This window comes from Bison bison, unplaced genomic scaffold (genome assembly GCF_000754665.1).
Source record: "Bison bison bison isolate TAMUID 2011002044 unplaced genomic scaffold, Bison_UMD1.0 scf7180017864336, whole genome shotgun sequence".
NCBI lineage: Eukaryota > Metazoa > Chordata > Mammalia > Artiodactyla > Bovidae > Bison > Bison bison.
This window is the reverse complement of record NW_011494908.1, coordinates 1,017,319-1,027,969: the sequence shown is the minus strand read 5'-3', so window position 1 is coordinate 1,027,969 and position 10,651 is coordinate 1,017,319. Positions and strand designations below refer to the sequence as shown.

Genomic DNA, 10,651 nt, shown 5'->3' with positions numbered 1-10,651 from the left:
CGCTCTTCCGATCGGGGTCCCATCAGCAGCAGACGTGCCCCCCGAGGTCCCGCCGCCCAGCCCCGCGTCTGCCCCGGAGAGTGCAGGCTTCGCCGTGGAGCAGGTGCTGACGGCGAGCCTGGGGCTTCTGCCAATGAGGGAGAGGTCAGCCCTGTCCAGGAGGCTGGTCCTCTCGGTCTTGGAAAGGCTCCTCTGGCAGTGGAGCGCAGGGGGTCTGGAGGGCAGCTGCTCCCCAAGAAGCCCCTCCGAGACCCTCTCCTTGAGATTATCAGGAGAAAAGTAATCATCGTATGAGAACTCCTCGAGGGCCAGACTCTTGACAGCGGGCCTCCGCACAGACCGCAGGCCGCGCTCTGCCTTCCACAGCCGCAGTCGGGGAGCAGGGCGCTGCCCGAGGGACCGCCTCCTCTTCCGTCTCTCCTCCAAGCCTGGACAAGAGTTCTCCGGTGTCTTTTTTCTCTTGGCTGAGGAGCCCATGTGTTGTTCACGGCCTCCGGGACGGCCTTTTGTAGCAGAGGACACAGGAGACAAACGCTTCTTCCCATCAGACGACCCCTGGGCCACCGGCTTCGATGGCTTTGAGATAGGGGTGACAACCCCACCCGCAGCCCTGCTCTGCTGGGGGGTCTCTGCCTTGGGAGGACTGCTGGTGGATCTGCGAGGAGTCAAGAGATCCAGGGGACAGGGAGCTGCTGAGGGGCCGACGCTGCCTGTCTGCAACACCGGCGACGCAGCACACACATCACTTCCCCTTTCAGTAATGAACTCGAACAGTTTCCCCTCCTGAGTCCCACTTGCGGAGCCTCCACAGAGATCGTCAGCAGACACGGGAAGACCACCAGCCAAAGAGTTGTCTGGAAAATATTAATGAAGAATTCACTTTTTAAGGGTTTAAATTAGTATAGAAGTACTTGTCAGTACAACAATACAACGACGCTCCCTGAGCGCAGCTCCTGGTGCAGAAGGGTCCTCCTCCTACCCTGTCAGGACGCCTTCCGGCTGGCATTCCCAAGCGGGAATGCCAGGCTCCCCACACCTCAGACAGGACGAGGTCAGGAGGCGGGAACGCACTCTGGACATCCACCCGCCGGGTGCCTGGCTCCAGGAAGAGCACCCACAGCCAGTCATGGACCCTCGAGGAAGCCAGGACTCTAGATGGGAGGCTGCCGCGTCCAAGCTCCAGTGCGATGGACTCCACATCTGAGGCAACAGCAGGGTCTTAACCCAGCCACAGCATTAACGCTCTACTTAGAGGGAAAGAATGGAGGTAGCCCCCAGGGAACAGGGGGAATCCCAGCAGGTGGATGGTGCTGTGTGTCCCGAAGTCCACAGCTGGAAACGCAGCACACATTTAACTCTATTAATAGCAACTCACTCACTCACAAGCTCAGCTCACTTTTCAAAAGGCTGACAAGCAGCGTGACATGGCCTAGGAGTACAGATTCTGAAGCCAGACGGCCTTGGTCGAAGCCTGGGTCAGCCAGACAGCAGGCCCGCACACGAGCTGTCTGCCTTCGCCATGGCCTGGTATTCTCACTGGCAGAATGGGGACAACAGTGTCCACGGCACAGGGCTAACAGGAGAATCGGATGAGACAGAAACACGCGAGCAATCCCACAAGGAAACAAGGAAATTCCGTTTACAGTTGTCACTCGTTTCCAACTGACATGAAATAATGTGCATTAGGCATGAAGTAAAAAAGATGGGGATAATTCAAGACACATGGGCAAATAATTTCAACACAAAGACATTAAAGACTAAACCACGCACAAAACAAAGCCTCTGTTTAATCCTAGTATCTTGGCTGTGCTTTGTTACTGTCACTGTGGCGGCTTTCAGAAGACAGTCCGTAACAGTTTACAACTTTTGAATATATTCCTGCCAGGGAGCACTGCTATTTACATGGCCCTAACGGGGGCTGGTGACATGGTTTTAAGAAACGGAATATGACCAGAAAGACAACACCCAGGAAAAATGATCATTTAGAGTGAAATAAAGACTTCCACATTTACAAAACCACGTCCATAATACAAAATTCTAATTTTACCAATTCTTTCCAACACTGCTTCTAATTAGAAAGCCTCTTTTGTTTTTTATCTCCTGTAGTTTTTGTGATCTATACCTACTTCCTGACTTGTTCATACATTCATTACACACTGTGTGAACCAACTCTCTCCTGGCTCTGTTAGTTCTCAGTACCGTAAGCTCACTGCATAGTTTAAACCACTGTATGGTTTAAACACACTACTTTAAGCTCACTGCATAGTTAAAAAAACTGTATGGTTTAAATACAGTACTTTAAGTTCACTGTATAGTTTAAATTGCATGCAGATTGGTTCACGTACAATTTTTTTTTTAAATGAGCAATTGATTCTGTGCCAAGAAAGCAAATATCTAGGAGAAAAAGCAGGGGAACCAAAAGCATGCTTATAAGTCATATAATTTCTCATGGCTTAATTTTAGTACAGCATCTATTTTTTGTAAATTACGACACCTAATTTCAGGGTGAAATTCACAAATTCTAGTTTTTAAATTGTTTTTCTCATTAGAAAAACGTTCAAACAGGAAAATCATATTACCAATCTTAAATATATCACAGAAAAGAAAATAATTTTACCTGAACACAAAGTATCATGTGAAAGGTTCAAAGATGCTTCATGCAGAAGGTTCACAGTGTTATCATCAGACTGTTCAATCATCTGGGAGGCTGAAAACACAATCACAACTCCTCATTAACACAGCTCTGAGCTCTGGGAGCAGATGAGGCCGACAGCAGGCCCACTTGTTCAGCTCTTGTATGACACACAGAACTTACTCCTGGTACTTCCCATTCTAGACTTCAGCAGCACGATGAGCACACAAACTATGTCTTACTCAAGTCTACTGCTGATAAGAGTCATTAAAATATAGTTTATACAAGTCATTCCATAAAAAAGGCATGAACCCCTAGGATAATAAAATTTGGAAGGGATCTGGGGAGTCGGCCACCTTGAACCTAAGCAGAAGCTCAACAGAGGCAAACAGAGCGTTTCAGTCAGTCTCACTGCTCCATGGTCAAGGCCTTTTTTCACAATAATCATAGACAGCTGCCTCTTTGAGCAAAGTAGTGGTTCTCAACCAGGGGTCGCCTGGGCGCCCTGCAGACACCGCTGGACATCACGGGTTGGGTGGGGTGGACCGTGAGCGTGTTTCGGGCATCTAGCAGGCAGAAGCCAGGGATATTGCTGAACGTTCTGTCAGGCACAGGACTCTGCAACAGCAAAGAAACACCCAGCCCCAAATGTGCAGCGTGCAGAGACTGACAAAGCCTGGAGGTTTCATAGGGGACTTTCAGGTGACCAGTGACTTAACAAGCAAGACCATGGGTGTTATTTTCAAAGGCCATGCAGATCAGGAACAAAATTGATACCCTGGTCACACAGACAAAGACTTTTTTTTGAGGAGACTATAAAGGATACTTTTCTGAGAAAACAATTATAAAATGAGAATAAACCAAGATAAGGAAGGTAAGCACAGAAACAAAATTTTCAGTTGTTTAAAACTGTGCTGGAGGCAGTTATGTAGCACAATTAACACTGCAAAGCAATGGAGTAAAGTCTAAGGCAAATTACTCCACATACACATAAAGGCAAATACACAATTATTTGCTGAACCAATTTGGATATTCCCCTGGGACATTGGTAGTGTCCTACCTCAACAACCATTTCCATCTTCCTCTTACAACAGAACCAAATTTAATTAGTGTAAATACACATCCCAGTTAAGACTACATGTCAGTCTTGTTTGCCAGGCCCTGCAGACGACTTGGTTTTGTTTCCTACTTCCTAGGCTAAAACTACTGCGTTCCCTTAGCTATGTCATCCTGAATACCACTGGCCATTCTAAAGTTAACTGGAAGATTAAATTAGATGTATGAAAACAAACACACAGAACTGTATTATATTTCCTGCTTATCTAGAGTGCCTTTTTGCCTCTGCAGCTCTTGAGCCATAAATGGTTGCACTTAACTTGCAACCAGGAATGGCCACAGGACTGCGTCTGGCCAGCGGAACCCGGCAGTGGCAGCGGACAGAACCTGGTGGGGCTGCTCACAGGGAACTGGCCCCGAGGAAGGCAGGGCAGGAAGATGGGGCCCAGGCTCTTCAGAACACTCAGAACACAGACCTGCCTCCTCTTTTGTCAGGACAAAGAAACGCAACATGTTTATCTGCTATTGGCAGCCACAACTAACCTTAAAACCTTAACTGCCCACTGCAATATGATATACAAACACAGATTCAGGACAGATGAAATAACTAACCTTAAACTGTAAGAGTAATAGAAGAAAATGTAACAGCTACAACAACTTTAAAACCTTGTGCAGGAGGAGTTCTACACATCACAGGAATCCTGAAGGCCAGAAGGAAAAGACAAACAGGTTTGTCTACCTTAAACATAACGTATCTGTTTCTTACAAGTCACCGCATGTTAAATGATAAACAGCAGAGTCTGTGCATGTTATTCAACAGTCTATTTGCTGAGTGCTTCCTACATAAGTACAAGTGCTCACACAAGAAGCTGGGAGAGAATCCTTGTAACACGTAATTAGCTCTTATAAATCAGAAAGAAAGTAATACATAATAGGCAGTTGTACAAAGATTCAGAAATAATGTACAGAGCATAACATTTAAATGCAGTCAGTGGTATGAAGACTTTCAACCTCACTAGCAAACACACTGGCGACCTCAAAAGCAAATTAAACAGAGAACTGCAATGTTTCCATCTCAGATTGAGAGAGATGTGAAGACTAATGCCATCCAGTTTACCAAGGGTGAGACCCTGAAGTTCTCATAAACGACTGGCAAAGGGTGAAATGGCACAAACTTTCTGAAGGGCAATTTGACAATATCTACCAAAAGCTTTAAAGTCTGCCTTCGTGACTTACTATTATTGCAAATACATGAAATACACAGAAACGTATTCATGCAGAAGCATGTCCACTAGCATGTGGGCTATGAGAGCAAACGGGAGGGAGCAAGCTGGGTGGCCAAAAAGGAAAACGACCACATACCATGCAGCTAAAAGAAAGAAAATAAAACTGCAGCACTATCTCTAAAAAGAAAAACTAGAAAAATAGACAATGAAACATCTTAAAAAAAAAGAGAGAGATATTCTACACCAAGATACTTCTAAATGAAAAAAGGTTTAAAGTAAGAAGTATGCCACAATCTAATTAAGGTAAAGAAAAATTACACCACTGCAAAGAAAGATACAGAAACCTGATCTTTTTCATGACTACATGGATGACCCACTTGAAAAAGACCTGGAGAAACACAAAACTCAGGTTACCCAGGGGCAGAGGAGAATTAGGTGGGAATCAAGACGGAGGTTTATTACAAACAATACACTGGTCAATGTTTTATGAAAACATGCTTGTGTATTACTTAAAAATTTAAGATAAAAGAAATAAAAGTAAAAGGTAAACTGAAGCATTAGATACTTAATCTAAAGCAAACTTCAGAAAAGGGGAATGATTAATTTTTTAAGAAAGAAAAATCCCAAATATATTAAATAGCAAAGGTATACAACAAATAGGGTTTTAAACCTGGAGAATACTAAAAACCCACTATATTCTTAAAAAATCAGAATAAAGCAAAAGATTTTCTGGAAGAAAGTATCAACAAAGTCTACTCTGAAACAGTTAAAATCAAGAAACATCAGCTAAAATAATTATGTAAAAGAAAAAGCCCTTTCCACGATTGATTCACCTATTTCACAATTCTCCCTGTGTCAAGTGCCAGCACTTACAGGTGGGGGAAAGGTTTTCCCGTTTCTCCTTCATCTCCTGCAGCCTCTTCTTCATTGCACTGTGGTGGCCCCTATAGACTTTACCTGTCGGACTGTACACCAACGAGCCATTAGATTCAAATGAGAGAACAGGAACATTGGTACCTAAAAATTAATATCCAGTTTTAAGTTAAAAAATGCCTTCCTTCTTCAACAATGTTTTTCCTCTAAGGACACCCTTGTCCCTCTTCCGCAGGTTTCCCCTTCCCTTCTGGCAGACACACAGAGACCCACGGGTGAACTTGGCGGCAAGAAGGGAGCTTGAGGGACCCCCGAGCCCTGCAGGGACGGGCTCGACGTGAGCCACGCTGGGGGGCGGGGCGGGGGGCGGGGCGCAGCCTGGAGCACAGGAGGCGGACACAGGCACCAGGGAGAGAGACTTGATTTGTTAGGGAAAGGAAGGACTGAGCTGAGGACAAGGGATTCAGCCAGTTTTCTGCGTTATCGGGCATCGTGCGCAGGCTCAACACCTAGAGGAATGAACACTTTCTATTTCTATGCTAAGCATTATAGTTTAACAAAACTGCTTATCTGTATCAGTGATGTGTCAAGATTGGTCTGAAACAATGAATTGAGAGACCAGTGAAAAAGGTAAAAAAGAGAAATACTAAGAACACATGAAGTACTTCAAAGTCTGATATGATCTTTGAAAGTATTTTTCTAAATCATTACAAGAACTATCATCTAACATCTGACTACTCTGGATAACAAAATAAAAACACCAAGTCCTGGGTAAAAATACAGATAGACAGACAGACAGACACACACACACATAAAGAAGAAATAACGGATTCATTCCAATAGAGTTAATCAAAGACCACATCTTTAATAATCATCCCTGGGGGAAAAATAGTTCCATTAATCTGGTGAACGGTTAGTTCAACAGTGTGGCCCAATGATGGCTGTGGTCAAGTTTCTTGCAGTGACTTGTGTCTCTGACCTGTGAGGCTAAAACTGTACCCCTCAGCCACATCCCCCAGGATGCAGGAGTCAGCCGGCAAACGAGGCCACAAGCACAGACACGAGCACCAAGGACATCCTGGTCTCTCAGCTTACCCAGAGTGGTTTTCTGCTGTTGCAGCTCTTTAGCCATTTTCTCAAATTTCCTTTGCAGTCTTTTATCGTTTTCTGGTGTTCTGGGAATAAAATCTTTGGGCTGCATACACTTGCGCTGCACAAGAAGAACATAAAAATTAACACCGCACTGTTGTGCAAGACAGGAAAAGAAACCTTTCACACACACTGCTGTTACCTTTTGTAATATCAATAATAAAACCTTCTTAGAGAGGTATTTCTTGCACTATATGTGAATTTGTAGTATTTATTCTTTCTACAACTGTGAGAACATGGACAGAATTTTAAGACTTAATAAAGCACTATATGGGCCTTTTCAGGTGGCTGAGTAGTACAGAATCTGCCTGTCAAAGCAGGAGACAGGGGTTCCATCCCTGGGTTGGGAAGATCCCCTGGAGGAGGAAATGGCAATCCACTCCAGTATTCTTGCCTGGGAAGTCCCATGGACAGAGAAGCATCGCTGGCTACAGTCCCTGGGGTCGCAAAGAGTCGGACATGAGTGAGCAACTGAGCACCGAGGCAAAGAGATGTATGCTAAACAGCTACATTTTCTGAGGCATTTTCAGGGTCTTTGCATCGTTTCCATGAGAATTCTTAAAATTAGTCTCTTTTTCCTAACTTTTGCTACTTTTAGTTATCCACTCCCGCCGCCACCCCCCCCAAAAAAAAATCATGACATGGTAAAATGACACACAAGGAATTATTTTATAACTACCAAAGAAGAGAACCATTATTTAATCTTGTCTTACTGTCATTAAGTCACAGTAACTCCATCCGGCCAGTACCTACACACCTGAAGTGCGACAAACGAAGAAGCCCGGGGCTCGTATCCAAGGAACTCACTTCTCAGCCCAATGTGCTCACGTGCATCCCAGTCTAATCCCTCTTGTCCCAATCTACAGGAAGAACTTCTTAGCATTCAAGGCTGGTGCTACACTGTGCTTTCAATTGGCACCCTGCTCAATTCCTTAATAACTCACTCATTCATCATTTAACAAAAAGGTTACTACGTCAGACACTGGTCTTAAAACACAGAAAGATTCTTGCCATCAAGGAGCTTATTCTCTGAAGGAATGACAGAAAATATACATAAAAAATGAATCAAATAGCATGAGTGTCAGGCCTGCACTGTTTCTGCCAAAGTACCCGCGTAGAAGTAGAATCCAGGTCCTGAGCAGCAGTCAGCTTTGCGACTCTGGGCCCCTAGCGGTGGAGGCGGCCAGCACCGCGCTTTCCAGGGTCGCAGCGACAATGTGGGCAGGCGACCAGCAGAACGTAGAGATCCCAGGTGCCGCAGGTCTGGAAGCACTGTCACCCACGAGGGGCCCCGTGCTTCCGTGAGACCAACTGCCCCTAGCTTTACAGTAAGTTAGAAGGGGTAAGTGCTGCAAGAAGGAAAAAGGCAGGGGAGGGTCAGGACGCTGGACAGTGGGAAGGACCCGCCTCTGTAAATGGGAGTCAGAGGGCTGCTCCCTGAGGTGCCCCCATGGGACTCAGAGAAGCTCCTGAGGGTGGATGAGGGAAGCGTGTTCAGACAGAGGAACAGACGGTGCGATGGCTCTAACAAGTGCACCCGGTGAGTATGAAGCACAGCGAGCAGGAGGCTCAAGCCAGCAGCAGGGAGGGAGCGCAGCAGAGCCTCCCCAGAGGCCATAACAGGCCTGGAGTCAGGGTCAAGCTGCACCTGCACTTGGCGAGGGCGGGGGCGGGGAGGGGGGGGGCGGGGAGCAAAGGGAATGCCTTTAGGGACGAATAAATCCTTAAGTGGCGAAGGGTGTGAGCAGACATTATTAATGCTCCAGATTAGGAAAGATTTAACAGATGGGTAATATTCAGCACAGGTCAGTGTCACAAAATAAGCACCCTTGTACGCTATTGGCGGAACTGTGTAAGTCCACTTCTAGATATTCCACTTGGAGAAATAAACTCAAACAGGTTACATGAACCATATAATTAGTAAAAATCATCAATGATCTAAGGGTGACTGAACCCAAGAGATGTTCATGCTATTTAACACAAAGCAGAAGACAGTGGAGCCACATACACACACTGACATGAGAACACACGGTCTAAGCGAGGAAGAAAAAGTAACCCACCAAGCAGTACATCAATGTAGTAGAGCCTGGCTCACATAAAACCTATGCGCACACACACATGTGTGAAACACACATGTACCAAAGATCATACAACCTACAAGAACCCAAATCAAACTGAAAACTATTTTTTGAGGAAAGGGAAATTAGGAGAAATCTGCCTGATCCGAGTTTACTGAATGAATGTAATGAAAATGTGCTTTTATTGCCAATGTTTAATATAAACACTTGTTTTTATTGTTTTTATTTTTTAAACACTTCTTTTTAAAACAGCAGACACAGCTACTGCGGATCTACCACAGAGTCACTACTGTCCAACACGATCTGGACAGACACTGAAGTTTTCAGCCCTGCGTGAGCGTGTTCCAGGTTGTCTGAGAAGAAATGTGAAAGAGATACAGGATTTACCATTTTCAGAAACCGTGGGGACATCCATGGGAATGTCTCCCCCAGTCTACAGGAAATGTATAGCCCTCTTCTGCCTGACTCAGTTTGGAGTCTACTAATCTCTCCAACAGGGATTCTCACATGACAACAAACTGACATTTCACAGTCAACAGTTCACTCTCAGATGCAGAAATCAATTAAAACTTTTAAATAATAAACTGAAACAGATCAAGTGTATTTCACCAGAGACACAACTGAATCCTGAAGTCATTACCAGAGCACCTGTGCAGGTGCTGGTCTCTGGGCAACTGTCAGTTCTCCTATGGCCAAAGAGTCTCTTCTATTTCTTACAAACTCCATCAAAGCACTCCTGGGATGAAATAATCTATAACCCATTAAACAATGCTGTGTGAGAAGAACATTATCACCAACAGCAATTCTTAAAGACAATGCAAATACATTTCAGAAAGTTTTTATTTTCTAGGAATAAAAAATGAATAAACCTGTAACTGCCATGGCCCACACTAAAGTCACGTACTTACTTTTTTTTTAAGCAGGCTTGGTAGGTGTTGGTTAGTGTTGGCTGCAGGGAACAGCGACTCATCAATGTGCACTCCAGCTACCCTGCATCTACGGAACCAAGATGGGGGTAATGAGCACGTTCCTGTGAGAGTCACACAACATTAAATCTGCACACATGTCAGGTAGCAGTGGGAGAACCCCTGCACGGGCCACTTTGACAGAATCCTTTAAAGTAAGTGCATTTATTACTGAACACAAAAGGCTATACAAATTCAACTTGCCAAAACCTTCTCTAACATGGTGTTTAAGAATGGAAGTGAGAAAGCAGCTACAGGAAGTTCAATTTTTATGTAACAAGTTTAGACTTGCAACAACACTTCAAAAAGATCAGTGCCTGGCACTCATAAAGGCAGAAGCACATGCCATTAAATGTAATTTAAGAGTAGACAGGCCATAAAATGAATAACCTAGAGCTGGAAGGTCCTACAGAAACAGGCCAGAAAGCTTGCCTTTCCTCCAAAACTGCATCCCCCTCCTGTATGTCTGTCAAGGCATTGCTGCCACCTGGTGCCCAGGTCTGGGCCCTGGCCACCCTGGCAGAGCAGCCACCCTGGTCCCAGCCACCCCCGGGCCAAGCGGCCACTCCGGTCCCGGCCAGCCTGGTCCCAGCAGCCTGCTCCCTCAGCTCGTCCAGGGTCCCATCTGCCACTCCTCCTGCGTCATTCCCTCACCCCTGACCTGCATCCCTG

At 45.3% G+C, this 10,651-nt stretch overlaps 1 protein-coding gene across 6 annotated transcripts in view; it reads right to left on the bottom strand.

The window, feature by feature from the left end:
* The window catches only part of MCPH1 (microcephalin 1), a 240,396-nt gene that overhangs the window by 208,536 nt on the left and 21,209 nt on the right, over positions 1-10,651 (bottom strand). For 4 of the 6 annotated variants that reach the window (XR_826502.1, XM_010854072.1, XM_010854077.1 and 1 more), the window contains 5 exons: positions 9,923-10,010; positions 6,883-6,997; positions 5,788-5,931; positions 2,618-2,707; positions 18-854 (listed from right to left, as the gene is read on the bottom strand). Coding sequence is in view for 5 of the 6 variants with exons in the window: in XM_010854072.1 (XP_010852374.1) it covers positions 18-854; positions 2,618-2,707; positions 5,788-5,931; positions 6,883-6,997; positions 9,923-10,010 (1,274 nt within the window). In the remaining variant the exon portion in view is untranslated. Of the gene's footprint in view, positions 1-12; positions 855-2,617; positions 2,708-5,787; positions 5,932-6,882; positions 6,998-9,922; positions 10,011-10,651 lie in introns of all 6 variants that reach the window. The other 2 variants (XM_010854073.1, XM_010854076.1) reach the window with 2 other exon arrangements.